The sequence below is a fragment of the Neltuma alba genome, unplaced genomic scaffold, assembly GCF_004799145.2.
Source record: "Neltuma alba isolate B1F8T4 unplaced genomic scaffold, ASM479914v2 tig00010670_pilon, whole genome shotgun sequence".
In the NCBI taxonomy this organism is placed as follows: Eukaryota; Viridiplantae; Streptophyta; class Magnoliopsida; order Fabales; family Fabaceae; genus Neltuma; species Neltuma alba.
The window spans coordinates 106,798-123,953 of NW_021635513.1; the positions used below are offsets into that span (position 1 = coordinate 106,798).

The 17,156-nt window shown below is 37.2% G+C and overlaps 3 protein-coding genes across 4 annotated transcripts; 1 reads left to right on the forward strand and 2 right to left on the reverse strand.

Annotated features, from left to right (window-relative positions):
* Nucleotides 1-4,740: 4,740 nt before the first annotated feature.
* On the forward strand, nt 4,741-6,928 carry LOC114758127 (protein OSB1, mitochondrial-like). Its single transcript, XM_028947140.1, has 4 exons — nt 4,741-5,140; nt 5,487-5,625; nt 5,804-5,879; nt 6,321-6,928. The coding sequence occupies exons 1-4, from the start codon at nt 4,821-4,823 to the stop codon at nt 6,584-6,586; spliced, it is 801 nt and encodes a 266-aa protein (XP_028802973.1). The 5' UTR covers nt 4,741-4,820; the 3' UTR covers nt 6,587-6,928.
* Nucleotides 6,929-7,049: 121 nt separating this feature from the next.
* Nucleotides 7,050-10,602, reverse strand: LOC114758122 (nucleobase-ascorbate transporter 3). Its single transcript, XM_028947134.1, has 14 exons — nt 10,446-10,602; nt 9,734-9,831; nt 9,470-9,646; nt 9,237-9,337; nt 9,077-9,152; nt 8,914-8,973; nt 8,637-8,821; nt 8,428-8,524; nt 8,257-8,343; nt 8,125-8,183; nt 7,948-8,039; nt 7,782-7,859; nt 7,524-7,684; nt 7,050-7,441 (listed from the first exon to the last, which is right to left on the reverse strand). The coding sequence occupies exons 1-14, from the start codon at nt 10,600-10,602 to the stop codon at nt 7,223-7,225; spliced, it is 1,647 nt and encodes a 548-aa protein (XP_028802967.1). The 3' UTR covers nt 7,050-7,222.
* A 2,070-nt stretch (nt 10,603-12,672) lies between these two features.
* On the reverse strand, nt 12,673-15,737 carry LOC114758125 (serpin-ZX). 2 transcript variants are annotated; one of them, XM_028947138.1, is made up of 3 exons: nt 15,569-15,737; nt 14,136-14,581; nt 12,673-13,626 (listed from the first exon to the last, which is right to left on the reverse strand). In XM_028947138.1, exons 2-3 carry the CDS (start codon nt 14,523-14,525, stop codon nt 12,853-12,855), a joined length of 1,164 nt encoding a protein of 387 aa, XP_028802971.1. In that variant the 5' UTR covers nt 14,526-14,581; nt 15,569-15,737; the 3' UTR covers nt 12,673-12,852. The 2 variants fall into 2 exon arrangements, with proteins under 2 accessions (XP_028802971.1, XP_028802970.1); XM_028947137.1 differs by having other exon boundaries at nt 14,136-14,559; nt 15,569-15,736.
* Between the last annotated feature and the right edge of the window lie 1,419 nt (nt 15,738-17,156).

The window sequence follows — 17,156 nt, forward strand, 5'->3', positions numbered from 1 at the left end:
ACTGTTGGGGGAGAGATGAGTTCAATAAAGGTGTTTTATTGAGAGGAGAAAAATAACCCAAACAAAAAGAGAAGCTGGCAAATAGAAGGACACGCTTTTGTAAACTGGTTTTCAGAATTATTCAATGATAGCTTTGGTAGGATATAGCTGGCAGAATCGCAAACTTTGCAAACAATGCAAAAGTAATGCCAAAGATTCTAATAAATATACTTCTCTTTATAGGTAAGAGTGGCAGTTATGCAGTGGAAATTGACCAGAAATGAATCAGCAATTACGTTCCACTTGGTTCGTGTTTGGGAATAAGTGGTGCTTGTTCGGACATTGATTACAAACATGACCGATTTCGGCTTGATTATGGACCTTAAGTTCATCGTGTACCAAAGGTGGGCTAACCGACATTGGACAGACACAGAGAAAAGGATTTATCATCTTTTTTCTCATTAATTTCGTTAAAAAAATTGCATTATATTACTGCTGTTGGGTATCACAAATACTCTGTGCGAGTGTGCGGATGCATTTGGCCATGTTTGGTTCATATATAATGCAGAAAAATGTGTTTAGTTTATGTCTACCTAGGGGTGTTCAAGGCCGGCCCGTCCCGGTCGGCCCGTTCCGGTCCCGGTCTTATTAGGACGGGACGGATCCGTCCCGAAATTTTTCGGGACGGGACAAACCGGGACGGGACAAAAAAGGGAGCGGGACGGGACGGGACACGGGACGGGGTCGTCCCGTCCCCGTCCCGTCCCGGTTCCTTTTTAAAAAAAAAAAAATTAATTTTTTTAATTTTTTATATAATATCATTTTTTTCATATTTTTTTAAGATTTGAGACTATTGTATGAAACTATGGATATATTTATTTAGAGTTTTTATATTTGTTAATGATTTGAGATTATTGATGATTAGAATTTTTAGCAAGTTTTTATTGTGTTAAAAGCTTTTGTTTAGAGTTTTTAATAACTATTATATGTAATATTTTGAGCTTTTGTTTAAGAGTGCCCAAACAAATAAAAAAGATGTTTTTATAAGATTTAAGCTCAAAAAAATATAATTAAAAAAATTAGATTTTTTTTTTAAAAAATAAAAAAATAAAAAAAATTATTTCGGGACGTCCCGGTCCCGTCCCGGATCCGTCCCGTCCCGACCGGGACCGGGACAACCCCGGGACGGGCCGGGACACGGGACAGAAAATCTGTCCCGTTACTGTTCATCAGGACGGAACCGGGACGGGCCTGTCCCGGTCCCGATCCGTCCCGTGAACACCCCTATGTCTACCTTAAATAGGTGAAAATTTTAGGTGTGCATAGGATAATGTAGAATCTGGGACTTAATTGTTCGAATCTTGATGGACCCTACGGTTCAACCTAATATAGACAAACTTCGAGAAAGAATTTTGAAAAAAACAGGGTTCTAGAAGTGGAAGCCGTTGGCTGTCCTTAACTTGCTAATGAAGATTCATCTAATTTAATTAGGGGGTGTTTGGATAGAAACCAAACTATAGTATTGGAAGTGCTTTTACGGATTACGAAAAAAATATGTGAAGGAGGTTATCTCGTTTTGCGAAAAAGTACTTCTGATATAAGAGTTAGTTGATTAATTTGAGTATATTAAGGAAATAAGTTAAGTTAATTATTTGTAATAAATATGTGTTGTTTTTCCTAAAATATTCTTAGTAATCAAGATTCAAGTATATTGACTAAAACTATCATTATTAGAAGAATTGCTTTGGAAAAAAAATACATAAACATGAGAGATAAATTGGATTGGAGTCTTATATTTAGAATCAAAATAAAAATCAAACAAAATCTTATATTAAGAATCGAAAGTGGTGCTTCATTAAATGAAGGTGATGGGAAGCCAGCCTGCATATGTATGGTTTTAACTGGATAACGCCGGATTTAATATCCTCAGGAATTATTGCTGTTTCAAAAGGTGGTGCATGCTTTATTCGCACTATTTACTTGCCCTAATCTTTGTTTTTGTTTCACTTTCAAACATCTGTTATTATATATATATATATATATATATATTTGCCAGCATATTATTTTACATTTCAGAGGATAATTATTGCTTGTTTCTAGTAATATTCTTGCTAAAACGAGAGTATCAAACGGGGGCAGTTAAAATTTTAAATGGGGTAATATTAAATATTGGAGGGGAAAACTTAAAAAAAAAAAAATCTTACATGATACCACCTCTAATCCTTAATATAAAAGCTGGATAATTAATTTTAAGATATTAAAAAAATTAGTTAAATTATTTATTTGCAACAAATATATGTTGACTTCTCTAAATTACCTCTTTTCAATTACCTATAATGAAACTATATTCGGGTGAAAATACTTTATAATCAATATATAAATTTGGAAAACAAAGTTGATAAAGATCTCATACTTAGGATCACACAGAGTTGAACATAGTAACATAAGAAATAGATATGGATAGTGATTCCAAGTAAATAATAACCAAGCAATCATTTTGTTTAAGAGTAAGACACGCAATTGAAATCCATCGACTAGATAATTAACATCACTGCAACTAAAACTGTCACTCTAGAATGTTTTAGTTTATGCTCCTGTCTATTATCTAGATATACCGAAAAAGATGTACGGTCTACCAAATCTTTTGTATGGGCTCGCCGTGCACTTGGATGGCGTTCACTTGACGTTTTGAAATTGCAACCAAGTCTTATGTTTTAGGACGGGGAGGAAGTATATGGTTTTTTTTTTTTTTATAGTCCAGGTGTTTTTTTTTCCCCAATGCAAACCAGTAAATGGGGAGGATGGAAGTAGCATGCAAAAATAAGGTACCTCGTGTATTGTACAGAGTAGTGCGAACCGCCTGAATTAATGATCGGTGAACATAATGTTCTATAATTAATGTGTGAACAGCGGCATGCCGGAACTGATGCAGAAGGGATAATAACTAAAACGCGGCGTTGCGGTCCTTTTCAGAAGCGTGGGACGTGAGAATCAAAGATGCTGTGACCCCGTCAAGAGCCAATGAACAGAAGAACTTTTCTTTTGGGTGGAGGGTTGATTATGAGAAGAACACTAGCGAAAAATTAAAAAAAAAAAAGAAGTGTAGAAAGGCATTTTTATTTTTAAAATATTTTTCTAAGTGTATTAGATATTATAAATTATAAGTTTTTTTGGTCAACTATGAATTGTAAGCTGATGCAATGTTAGTCATTTAAGTCCAAAAATAGTAACAATGCTGCTCTCCATTATACAGACATTAATTAATTTAAACATTAGTGGGCAGAAAAAATGAGCACTAAATGAAAGAAACATGCATTTGGAGGAATACAGTGCGAATGTGTGGATGGGAGGTGGAGGGAAGCCTTGCTTGTGGGTGGTTGAGGACAAACACATACCCTTCAAAAAGAGTCCCACTTTATAGCGTCACTTTTGGATTTTGCATAGACTGCCAACTTGCCATGCATATTTTCAATGTGCTCTATGCCATAAAGTAACAAAGCAGGATGTGACGTGCTGGTAATAATAATATTAGTATATTAAAAAAGTTAGGTCAAATTCATTTTTATCAAAACCCAACAATATCACTGTACGTGTCCAATACAGTACTCACCTAAAGCACCGTGACTCACCTTTTCCCCCCTCGAGGCTCAAATATCATATGTAAAGAGCACATAAATAGTACCGGCTTCTATTTTGACTATAGTATTCACTTCGTAGTACTATATTACAACGTGGTTTAGAATAACTAATTTACAAATATTTTAAAAAAATTAAGTTGGTTTGTCATTTCTACTGAATGTGTGTTGATTTCATAACTTCTCTAAATTTGTATTAAAAACTACTTTTATGGATGAAAATCTTCTTTAATATATATAATTAATAAAATCATCTAAAAAAATATAAATTTTTAAAATAAATATATTGACATTTTATATTTAAAATCAAAATAAACTCTAAGGCAATGCATGGCTTTTTACGAGATGCGAGGTATGTACATACGTTCTTCTTTCTTTTGGCTTCTTCCTTCTATAAGAAATTTCACTTTTCTTCCGCCTGCCAAAAAATTTGTTGTTCCTTTTTTTTAAGGGTTAATATCATATTTGATTTCTTAAATTTGTCCTCATTTTGGTTTTTAGTTTCTCAAGTTTCAAATCATAAATTTTGGTCTCTCAAGAGCCAAAATAATTCAAGTTTTTATTATATTATAGGAATTAATATTTTAAATAAAAAGGAGCTTAAGAGACCAAAATTTATGATTTGAAACTTGAGGAATCAAAACCAAAATGAAAATAAATTTGAACAATAAAAACCAAAATAAAAATAAACTTAAATGATCAAAGTTTGTATTAGTCTTTTTTCTAATAAAAAATTCCAGAATAGAATCTGGTAATGGATTGGGGGGGGGGGGTTTTTTGACCGGAGGGGGGGGGTTTAACACCATCCCTCCTTTTTTATGTATTATGCGTTACCTATTGCTTTGATCCGCCCTTCCCCTTTCGATTTTTTTCCCTTTCCGTTTTTTGGTTAGAGACGGTCGTAGCCCGAAAAGAAAAAAGGGGATTACATTAATGGGCATGGCTTTGGAGCCCACTAGAAGGCCCATGGAACTAGCCACACTCATTGCAGCCCAGCCCAGTAAATCCCCAAGCTTTACGCCCTAATCAGCCATAAAACTGAAGTCCCTGTTCGAAAAGATATTTTCATTAAGAGAAATTTTACTTTTCCTAAGCGAGCCCTTTCGTACGAAACAGTGCATCGGCGGGAACAGTTTGGAGCACTCAGCGACCCCGGTGCTCCTGAACGATCTGCATTTAAAAAAATTCATCAAGCTGGCCCGGTCGATGCTATGGCGGGGTGTAATTTCCCATCTTGCCGGAGCTGTACTGTCGTCTCCGCAAAAAAGTTCTCGCTTCTCTTCGTCTTCGACTCTCAGTCGCTTACGAAACTCATTCGACGACAACGCTCGGGCTGGTAGCGCGGTTTATCAGCATGCTCTTAAATTCCGGCGACCCGCCATTATCGAGTGGCGCAAACAACTCGATAATACTGTCAATTTAATTGGCTCCGTCACTCGCGATCCTCGGGTTATTTATGGAAAGAACCGTGGCTTTGGGGTGCACACTTCGCTTAGAGTCAAAAGCTCTTGCGGCTCATCCTTCCAGTGAGATTTTCCACCCACTAAATCCATAATTTAGATCAAATTTGATGAGTTTGTTAAGCCTGGAACTGTTTTTCTGGTTTAGATTTATAGCATCCTTTTCGTCTGGTTCCCTGAATTGTTCTATGTTGGATCGGATTCAAAATGGGTTGGGGTTTAACCATGTTTTGTAATATGTGCTTCATTTTCGCCTGTCGTTTCTACTTCCTAGCGTTAAGCTGTCCCATTAACTGTGCCGTCGTTAAATTTTACAACTGCATCTTAAAATAATTGTTATGAGCAGAACTGCAGAAGTCATGATTTGATGAATATTTTTTAATATAACATCTGTTTTCCACTTTATGACCAGGGTACTTCTGATGATGTGGGCCGGTATGGCGGAAATTGCATCTAAACATTTAAAACAAAACGATTTAATTTTTGCTTCCGGTCATTTAGAGTCTTATGAAAAAGACGATGGGAGAGGAAACATCCGATTGTTTTATAAGGTCCATATTTCTTTTTTGGTATACCGTACCTGCCCAGTTGATCTATAGTATTTTGTCTGACTATTCTCGGCTTGGTCCGTTTCATCTTTTGGACATTAGCATTTGCTATTTGTGCTGGTTTATCTTAGGATGTAAAATTATGCATACATGTCCCTTTTTTTTTTTTTTCCCTCTGAAGGTAATTGTGAAGGAGTTAAATTTTGTTGCTAAAAGGCCATGTTACCAAGGGCATGAGGTGTTAGAATCTACTAAAGGTATGTTGCTCTCTCTCTCTCTCTCTCACACACACACACACACTCTCAGAGGACAGTTAAATTTCAGCTATCCTTTTTGTTATGAACCTTGAGGCTATACTTTCGACAAACCCAGGGATGAGCAGGTGGAGGTAACCATTGACCTGGCGAAACTAAAATACTTTGAATTGGAAAGGGCTCCCGGGAATACATTTCTTATGTAATTTTTATGCATACACCATTTGCGATAAACATATCTTCCTCCCCCCTTCGCCTCACATGAACATACCCTTGAAGAGAGTCCGTTGAAGTTTAAACCCCAGAACTCGCTTATCTTCCATTCTTGATGAAGTCGGTTTTAAATTGAAATCTTAATGAACCATTGGCTTCAAACAACTATGACTTAGGCCTTTGCCATCGCTTGTGCTTGTCGTGTTGACGCGTTCTTCTCTAACTTGACAGGGAAAAAAAGTCACGCCCAAGATTATGAAAACCGGCTTCACTTGTGGCAAGTGTTTTTTACCAATCCTCATGAGTGGTGGGATAACAGGAAGCACAAGTCAAATCCAAATTCACCTGACTTCAAGCACAAGAATACTGGTGAAGCTCTTTGGCTGAGTAAAGATGATCCTCCATGGGTTAAAAGACAACTTCAAAAACTCGACTCGGAAATGGCCAAACTTGTAGGTCCTTGTTCTAGAGTAACCAATTGGGTTTACCAGGATTAGCAAAGCGAAAAAGCAATGAAATAACACGATTACGGTCTTGGTGCCTTGTGCACGCAGCTTTGTGCTCATGGTCCCCATTTGGAAAGACATTAAATCATTATTTTCCCCCAGAATTATTTTATCATTCTATAGCAGGAAATGGTGAAGCTTGTATGACAGGTCAGCAGGATACTGTATAGTACATATAAGCATATGCAAGTCATAGGAGTTGGTGCAAGATATCGTTGTAGAATGCTCAATAGTCAATACCAATTGAAGTCAGATGTTTTTTTTTTCCTCTTTTGGTTTTTTTTCCCAATTAGGTGGATTTGAACTTCCAATTTCTATTCCCATTTCATCTCACTTATCACTTGTAGTTTAATGTTTTACCTTGATTGACTTCTAAATTGCAGCTTCATCATATGCACAAAGTACTCATCATTGACTTATTTTAAAGTATCATCAGAGTGCTGTGGAACAAAATATACAATCCTCAACTCCAAAACCGAGGGTATTGCATGATTGAACTATGCACGTACATTGCTATCGAATTTGAATCCACTTACGCAATTGAAACGAAGATTGAGTGTCAAAATGGCAGCATTTTACGAGGTTGATCTGCATGAAGGCTCGAGCAAAAGCGCAAAAAGTGGCATCTTAAAGAAATCTGGTGGGCATATATTCATTTATCCTTAGAGGAAGACTGTAAAACTCGTCATTCCTAACATCTCCCTTCCTGTTTTGGAAGGGCACCCACCATGGCACTCCCCTATCATTAGCTGTATGTTTCGCCTCCAGTGTGTTGTCAATAAGTGTTCCAACAATTATTGCCACAGCAGGGGATGATGAGAATATGGCGTTCAAAATGTCATTGAACTGGGGTCACACAAAATCAACTACTTCAGATATAACAATGAAGTCCTAAATAATCACTTGGAACAAAGAAGAGTTGGCTTACCCATCCACCTTCTGTCCTAACTGGACCGTGACCATCTGGTGCCGTGTTGGTGACAAAATATTGGGGTATGGAAACCCCCAGAAACAAGGTCAGCCCCAGAACATAGAGATTCCTCATTGAGTTGGTATTAACAAATTGTGTGAATGAGATCCCAACAGCAGCTGCCAAAAGAAGCGAGACAGGGAAAGTTTAATGTCATGCAGATAACTTGCAGTCTGTATTGTGAAAACGTGGATAAATAATAGCAACATCCCCTACCGACAATGCCAAATAAAACACAGTATACAGCAGCAAATATTGGCAAAGGAATTGATGCAAAAAAGGCTCCAAATTTTCCTGAACATGGGGGGATACGGTAGGTCAATTACACAGAAAAAATATGAGTATGACCCAAAAGAAACTAATGCAAGGTACGTTAGCATACCAAAAATAGAGAAGAATATCATGAAACCGCATGAAATCTGCACCACTCTTCTACTCCCTATATGAGTTAGTCCAAGCAGGCCAACATTCTCTCTGCAATATCAGTTAGATCAATCAGTATAGTATAAATAAAAATAGTAAAAGGTTTGATATAATTCTCGGAACATTTGTTTCTTACACAGACGCAGTAGAACCAACAACAGCACCAAAAATTCCCTCGAGCAGCATGCCAATACCCTGTAAATAGGTGGTTGAAAACCGGCAGGTTGAATTATGAATTCGCTACAAGCATATGAGAATAATCATTCACCTGCAGCCCAATACTTCGGCTGAGCACATGTGCAGGAGGGGGTGTCGCACCAGAAATCCTGGCTGCTGCGAAGAAACTGCCTGTAGACTGCATCAAAGTATTCAGAATTTCATCAACAAAGGAAACTCCTGACCAGATTCATCGTTTTAATTTAAGGAATAGTTGTTATACCTCTGCGGAGGTGACAAGTGCAGCCCCCATCATCCCAAAGACATGGCTTGCTCTGAATATGGGAGTACCCCACTGAAATGGATAAGGAATTCTGATCCTAAAATAATAACAGCATATACATATCACCAGCTACCAAAAAAAAAAGAAAAAGAGGGGCATTTAAGATCAGATTAATTGATAAAGTTACTTTTGTGTGCGTGTGAACATACCAAGGAGCAGAAGAAAGGAGGTAGGAGCGATCTGTTCGACAACTTTCTTGGGTACGTACTCTAGCAGTGGAGTAAGCACCAGACACAGTGAGGACAGCAGCAAAAGCCCAGATAATGCCGATGCAGAGAAGTAAAGCAAACCTCTCGAGTACATGATTTGTGGTAACATGAATGCGCTTCAAATACTGAGGTATCGGAATAAAGATGTCGTCACATAAAAAGCAGAGGATTATAAAACTTTATTTATAGTATTTCAAATTCGGACGAGACTTGGAACCTGCTGAGTTATGACCAGTAGAATAAGCATTGGGAGTCCAATCTCTACGCAATTTGCGAGCTGTGTGCAGAACAAGTTATTTAATGAACTTCTTTGCCTTTTTATTTCACTGTTATAACCTGCGAGATGCATTCAATCTTAAAAGTGGATTAGGCTTATTTACCATTGGGAAGCCCCTCATGAACAGACCAAGACCCACCACGCAAACCATTGGTACAATGGTTAACGGACTGAAGTACCTGATCAAAAAAAGAAGGAAATTAAAACTAAATCTGTGACTATTGATGCGGCTTTAGATGTAGGCCATGGATTATGAGAATTACCTTGTTAAATTACCCCATGCTGTACTATATCCAAGGAAGATGTTGATGAAAGAAGAAACAATGAGGGACCCTTGGATTGTTCTAATTGTGTAGGTGAACCTCTACAAGCAACGATATCATAATGTTTTAGAATTTGCTATCCTCGAGTTTCAACTTAAAAGAAGAGACCTAATTGAAAAGTGGGGTGAGGGCGTGCTTAGTTTAGAGTTAAGAGCTGTTTGAAATACACAAACCTCATGCTCAGTTTCGAATATGCGATCAGTGTAATTATTTATGATAGACATAATGGGGAGTGTGAAAGCGAGAGATCCACGCATCACTGTAGGAAGCCTTGACCCGATCAAGGTCTGAAGCAGTGTGTTCAATCCAGACATAAACAACAAGGTTTGAATCACATGGGCTTTGTCACCCTGCTCGACAACACTCGACACTTGTAAGATTTATGAATCTGAGATGAGTCAGAGCTTAACATGAATTATATCAAAAAGACAACTTACATGATTCCCACCCATCTGAGGTACGAGGATGGTTGCAATCAGAACCGTTGTTCCAAGCATCACGATGTAGTGTTGGAAAGCCAGCAAAACCGCCTCCGCTGCCAATTATTCCGGGGTATTAGTCACGAAGGACAAGGGATAGTGATAAACTGTAAGACTTTGAAATTTGTTTAGATGATTTCTATATGCACAACGCGATCATATCAACAGTTCTATTTCTAATAACATGAAAAATATAACTTTCATTTTTTCATAGAATCATAAGGCAGCAAAAAGCCGTTTGCAACTATTTAAGAGAAAATGAAGAGGAAGAGGGATTAGGGAACTGAGTGCATCTCATTAATTGTGTGATATGTACAGTGTTTATACACAATATACTGGGCATATGACTCAACAACTTGCCTGACTAAATACAGAACAACGTAACTAACTCGTAGTTATAATCTAATATAACTCATCGAACAAGTTCTGTACATGAACAAGGACAAGATCCCTCCTAAGCCACCAGTGAAGATAGGGACATAATGATTATTCATTTACGGACACAAAAAATTTAGAAGATGCCTCTCTTGACACTACATCTCTGACTGTTTTGACGTAACCACGAATTTTTTCAGCTTTTATGAGTAATCAGAAGATATTTATTAAGGAAGTGAATAAGAAAAAAAAAGTAGAGAAGGGGAGAGTCCGAGATTGGAAGGGAGATACTGACGCCATGAAGGATTTGAGTGAATGCAGTAGTCAAGCTGATGGAGTTGCTCGGCCGGTGCCCAAGTGGGTCCCCTTGAAAGTGCAAGATTAGGCGGTGGTGGTCCGGGCGGAGGTGCTTGTACTGGTGGCGGTGGCTGGTGGTTCTCCGTCTCCCCCATTTTCTGGCTTATTCCTACGCTAGTGGCTTGTTCTTCACTACTGATCTTGTTTTCACAGCTCGTTGCCTATGGTGGGACTAGAGGTTCCTTCGATTCCTGCTTATTTCCGAGGTGCCAGAGAGAGTAATGAAAAGCAGACTAGGCGGAAACTATTTGAAACGAGAAGCAAGCTTGAACGGCTCTTGTATAAGCGATGGAAATAAATAAATGAATGAATCAAAAGCAAGTGTGGTTACATCTAATATATTAATACGTGCATGTCATTGAAGTCGGATGAGAGAGTTACTCCTTTGCGTATAATACAAAAAAATGAGCTAGAGAAATTAAAGAAGGAAGAAATGAGAGGCGAGATTATGATACATGGTTATGGGCGCATAGTTGTGAGGAGGATGGGCTACGATGTTCGAGGTGGTCAAAGTTACTCACAAAGGCCGTACTTGATTTTAATAACAATAATGCCATTTTGCTTATCCGCTTCTTCACCCCCTCCTCACCCATAACATTAATTCAGAGATTTCCATTCCGTCCAAAGAATTCAAATCAGCGACTTGTCTTTCTTGGTTTGTCCATTTTCCTTTTTTGTTATGTCCATGCCTTCTCTAATCTCTTTCGGCTTGGGCCCATTTTCCTCTGACATGCATTTCAGAACAGGAGAAATTCTTCGGTATAGCTTGAACTTACTAACTACAGTTAGCTTTCAGAAGGAAGAGCATTGATGGATGGAGTGGGATCGAGTAATAAATTGGCCAGCGAAAGAAGGAGCCACAGTTTAAAATCTCGCGCCACCATGTGAAGATCACGTGATCATCGGATCCCGCAGAATATAGCCGATTATGTTATACTACCTCCGGTCTTTAATATAAGATCCTATTTGACTTTTTATTTGGTCCTAATTATAAGATTTCAATCCATTTTGTCTCTCATATTTATGTATTTTTTTCTAAGATAGTCCTTCTAATAATGATAGTTCTAGCCAATACACTTAATTAGCAAGGATATTTTAGGAATGACAACACTTATTTATTACAAATAACTAACTTAACTTACTTCCTTAATCTCCTCAAATAAGTCAACTGGGTCTTATAATTAGGACCGGAGGTAGTACTATTTATGTAGTTCTTGTCTCCTTGATTTGTTGGTGATAGTATTTGGTAATTACACGGGTCTAGTGCCAAGAGGATGCCGTTGCCGTCGGCAGCGCTGTGACGCGCACCGACCAGAACAGGTGAAGGTCAACCTTTGTGCTATTATTTATTAATTTTCCCGATTGAGGTTCAAGCCACCCACAACATCTTTACAGCTTCACTGTCTGGTTTATCTATTAAGCATGCGACTACTTGCAAAATCACCTGAGAAATCATGTTAAACCACGAACCATGTCCCTCTGAGTAAATCCCTATGCGACTGTCCCTGTTCAAGGAATTTATATACACGACTAAAAAAGTTTTTTTCTTTTTTCCCATGAATATATATTGCTATAAATGATTAAATGAGAACCAAAAAAACATCAAAGGAAGAATTTCATTATAGGACCACAAATGATTTCCGATCAAGCCCAAACAGGTCTGACATGATACAGTGGGATTTTTGCCGAATAAAAGAAGAAATTGCCGAAAGAAAGAGTAAGCAAATTCACATCATGTCCATCTCACAATGCAAGCCGTCATTTCTCCATCTTTGTGCTCAGGTTGAGCTGCTGAATCACGGGATCTTTCTGCTTTTATAGACAGTGCGATCCCTTAAAGCAATCTCATTTTGAGCAAGTCGTGCGGTTTTACGTATAGTTTGTCACATGTCCATAGTGTACGGATTATTTCACATGAAGGATGGCAGGCTCGATCCATCCAAATCCACTCACCCGCCTTCAATTCTAAATATGCAGTTTTTGAACTTCTATTTCTTCATACTATAAACTTTATCAGTTACATGGTTTAGCTTTTCCCTGTCACTCCATTTCCTACACTCAATCCGTTATGTGATTTATATAATTGATTATTTGCATCGTTTTCACTTGGCGTCCCATCTTGCATTGCTACAGTCAGTTTGTTTCATATGTTCAAATAACTGAAATTGTGCATAAAACAGTAATGATTTATCGCAAACTTTGTCTACTTTCCTTATTACATTCTTCTCATACACATCCATTTCAGTATATTCCTGTTCACTGTAAGTACGATGAGAGCTGGTCACTCAGATTACCAGTAGCAACAACATATAGTAATGTTACGTAGGATAACATGTCTGACTGATTCAGCCAGCAAGAGGATGAAGCACCTTTCCAACAAACAGCAGTGTTCCAGTCATATCCTCTCTGACGATAAAGAGGAAAGGGTGGTCTGCTACAAAGTCTATTTTAGATAGCAAAGCCCTCATTTTTATAACACCAGCACTAGCAGCAGCAGCTTCAGTTCCTTCTTCATTGACTTCAATGAATGCCTTATGGAATATGTTGGAAACATGTAGATTTTGACCAGCCAAAGAATCCACCATTTCCGTCAATTCTCCCCCAGAGAATGGCAATGTCACCCCGAATTCCTTAAGCACATTGGATATTTCAACCCCATAAGAAATCTTAAATTTTGGAATCCTAAAGTCACCTACCTCCACTCGGGTTTGAGGAATATGGCGATCCAAGAACCCCGATTGTGAACCCACCATCTCAACCAAAGCTGGCAGCCCATCATTTGCATCTGGAAGAAGGAAATACATGGTAAAACGGCGTTTATCTTCACCTTGCTTATAAGGAAGACCAAGGACTTTGAATCCGTCACATGCTCTAATAAACTGTTTTTTCTTGCTGGTCATGAAGGGAGCCTTCACTGAGCTTCCACTTCCGAGGTGAAAGTCATATTCTTTGGTTGCTGATGCATCAAACTTCTCATGCCATGCTCCTTTAAAGTATAATGCATTGGCAAAAACGAGTCTGGCTGAGTTGTCAAGAGATCCCATAGGAAGAACCTCTTTAATAAGGCCACTCGTCTCTTTTTCCACCCAAGAATTAATTTCTTGGGTCACTTGAACAGCCTGTATAAATCACAACCATCATCTTATTAGTTAATTATTTTTCAAGTTCTTAAAAACACAATCTGCTGTTCTTGGTTCTCTTACTTTCCTTGCTTATATTAGACAATTACTAATACCTTACATCAGGAGCAGAGAAACAAATGAAATAGGTTCTTTTGCCATGCTGCAGAAGCATTAATTGCATGCTAAAGGATCAAGTGAGTTGCCCTTTTTCACAATTTGCAAGAAAATTTGAGACTAGTTTATAAGTCCCACAAGATTTCTATGACAAGGAACAAAGCGCGATCATACGACATCTCATTTACAACCAATTTGGGTTGCTCACAACTTTAAGAAGAATATAGATAGGCTGAATACACGGCAAATCAATTAAAAAAATTACACTACCGCCAAATTGCATGTCAACTCAAAAATAGAAGCTAAATTAAGAAGCTGCTAAAGTAATAATCAAAATCACATTCACAAGTCTGTTTACTGATTAATAATATGCAAGAAAGACAGGATTGCACCTTGGTTTGGAAGTCCACTTGAGATAAAGCAGCTTTATAATTAGAGTCGACAATCTGTTTGAAAGGAGGCTTGAGAGAAAGAGATTGATCAAGCCAGAGAGCATTCGCGAAACACAGGCGGGGGCCACCACTAATACTACCATCAGCGAAGACAACAGTGATGAGCTGAGACGCAAAGGAGTTCAGATGATCGGTGGAGTTAGACTTGAGGAATGAGAGAAGTTGATCACGTGTGGAGCCCTTGGAGCCAGCAGCGATGAGGCTAAGCACCACGTGGATGGACAAGGGTGAAAGCACCAAGTTATCATTCTCACCTCCCTTCAACAGTAGATGCTTTGCCAAGCTCAACGAGACATCTGTTTGATTACTGATTGCTTCTCGCAAGTCCATTTTCCTCAAGTTGATTGCTATCCACAAAATGTTCCTGAAATTGCCAATGTGCTCCTCTGTAATTTCAAACTTCCAAGCTTCTTTCAGAAGAAAACTTTGCAATTTTTTTAGCTAGAAGTTTCTTCACTTAAAATACAATAAAGACAAAAATATAAGCATAGGAAACATGACGACTTTTGAGGACATGTGTTCCTACATGGCAGTTTATGTCTTGGGGAGAGAATTTTGAACTTTTCTTGTTTGTTTTCCTTTCGGCATTCTTTGTAGATTTTGTCTATAGGCTATACCTTCTAGTTTCAGGATTAGAATGCTCAGAGTGGGTTTTGAAGAAGTTAAGAGAAAGCATAATATCCATTTTATCTGTTAGGCGTATCTCATTTCTATGCGATACTGAAAACTCATTTTCAAATTTAACGAATGAAATACAATGTATTAAAAACCAAATCAGTAATTGAACCGGCCAAGACATGATTCAAAGTTCGATAGTCAAATTGTGATTGAATTCATATATTGAAATAAAAAAGACACTCATCAATGATCAGTTAACGTTCATCCAAAAGCATCAATATTCACTCATACTCATGGTAATAACTTACACAGTAAATGAAAGCATTGCATCAGCTGTAAAACATAATGAACACCATCATCATATAGTACTACCATGTCCATGTCCACCCATATAAGCTTTGGAACCACAACGAAGCAAAGAAGAAAACATAACCAATAAAACCATTTCATTTAGATCATTACCAGTCTTCATGAATAATTAGTTTTCACTAAAAAAATCACTTAAAATTTTTAAGATATATAAATAAACAGCTACTAATAATTATCATCACAAACTGCGACCAGCAACTGCTTAAACAAGTTATGATCCAAGTTAAGGTAAATTCATGAAAAAGACAAGATACAAAATGTAAGTTTTCTTTGATCCAAGGGAAAAGACATGGTGAGTGGGATCAACCAAATCAAGTTATGATTATTTAGCTGAATCGAAAGGAAGATAACATTCACAAACTGAAAAGCTTGCAGTCTAATCGTACCGAGTAGCAGTGGGTGCCTCCCTAAAATACTCAGCGATGGCCACAGAAGACGCCGGCGATAGGGAGATCTAACGATGGCGACGACTGGAGAGCTTAACAACGAAGGTATGGAGCAACTGATTTCCGTTCGGGAAGAGCAGGGGAGGCCGAAGACGGATCCGCCTTTGGGTAGGCTGGGCAGGCTGCCCCGTTGCCCATCTGAACATATTTTTAATCCAACGGTGTTTATTAATTTACGTTTTTACTAGGCTGTGGGGCCACATCCAGGGGATTCTTTTTGATGGGGCTGGAGCCTGGAGGCCTTGCCACGATTTTGGGAATTTTATGGATATTTATGCCCCCTTAAAAAGTTTAGGCAAAGATGCCACGAGATAAAAGTTTGAGAATATGTTTTTCTTGGATGAGAAGAAAAGTTAGGAGGAAAAAAAACAAAAAGAGAAGAGAAAACTGGGGGAATGTTATCATTTCTCTTGCTTGGTAAATCAAAGAAAATAAAGAGAATAGAAAATTAACAAGTATTTAAATAACTATAATGTTCTTATCAAAATATATCATATTTAAAATTAAATGAAATAAAATATTGCAATAGAAAAGTTATACTAACATTAATATCATCAAATAATTTAAAATCAAGATATTGGGTTTATCCATATTTTCATATTATTATATTTTAAAACCAAATTATTTAATAAAAATATTGTATTAAGATAAAAAATAAAAGTGAATAAATTTTTAAATTTAATAAAAGAAAATAAATATGGAGAGGAAGAGAAAAGAGGGACAGCCATAAAAATCTTGTATTACTTCCTAAATCTCTTCATATATGAAAAGAAAATTTCAAAAGAAAATGAGGCATGGAGCTCATTTTATTTTCTCTCCCACTTTTCTTCTCTCCTACATTTTCTCTTCTATCCAAGCAGGAGAAAACTTATTTCTCCTCATGTTTTTCTCTTTAGTTTTCTTTCCTATCTAATTTTCTCTCAGTCAAAACAAAGGGTAAGACTTATGTATTTGATATTTTTTTACAAAAACTAGAAAATTACAATTTAAATTCCTTAATTAGGATTATATGATTATTGCTCGAGGAGAGTACACTAACTTGCTCCCGTGTATCGTATGGATAAATTTAACAATATACGTTGCACCACACCCTATTCTAATTTTTCAAATAAACATAAATTATTTTTTAAGTCATGGAGGACTTATAATGATTATTTATATATTGTTAGATTTTACTCCCTTTATGAAAGCTCACAATTCATAGTCTCTTACGCTACAATTTTTTTAAACTATTGTAATCAAGTCTTGGATTTTTTTTTTTTTAATGAACTTCCTTTACGGTCTTTGTTTCCACTTTCGAGCCATTTCATATCATTTTCTTTAACTCCTGAAAGTCACCAATTTTTCGATTCAACTAATCAGTTTATTAACCCACTTTTTTATATCTTGATGGAATGATAATTTACTTTTGTCGCACTTGAGATCATCTCTTTATCACAGCCACATATAGTTATCACAAGTAATGTTAAACTATCATGGCTGCTAATTCATTAATTAAGGTATGACTATAGGTCCCCGATATTGCTCT

What these genes read in the sequence shown, in the direction of transcription:
- LOC114758127 (XM_028947140.1), top strand. Translation starts at nt 4,821, where the DNA reads ATGCTATGGCGGGGTGTAATTTCCCATCTTGCCGGAGCTGTACTGTCG. An exon ending in ACATCCGATTGTTTTATAAG is followed by an intron (nt 5,626 to 5,803) that starts GTCCATATTTCT and finishes TTCCCTCTGAAG; the next exon opens with GTAATTGTGAAGGAGTTAAA. An exon ending in GGTGTTAGAATCTACTAAAG is followed by an intron (nt 5,880 to 6,320) that starts GTATGTTGCTCT and finishes CTAACTTGACAG; the next exon opens with GGAAAAAAAGTCACGCCCAA.
- LOC114758122 (XM_028947134.1), bottom strand. Translation starts at nt 10,602, where the DNA reads ATGGGGGAGACGGAGAACCACCAGCCACCGCCACCAGTACAAGCACCT. An exon ending in GCATGGGGTAATTTAACAAG is followed by an intron (nt 9,153 to 9,236) that starts GTAATTCTCATA and finishes TTTTTTGATCAG; the next exon opens with GTACTTCAGTCCGTTAACCA. An exon ending in GTTGGTTCTACTGCGTCTGT is followed by an intron (nt 8,040 to 8,124) that starts GTAAGAAACAAA and finishes CTGATATTGCAG; the next exon opens with AGAGAATGTTGGCCTGCTTG.
- LOC114758125 (XM_028947138.1), bottom strand. Translation starts at nt 14,525, where the DNA reads ATGGACTTGCGAGAAGCAATCAGTAATCAAACAGATGTCTCGTTGAGC. An exon ending in AAGTGGACTTCCAAACCAAG is followed by an intron (nt 13,627 to 14,135) that starts GTGCAATCCTGT and finishes TGATTTATACAG; the next exon opens with GCTGTTCAAGTGACCCAAGA.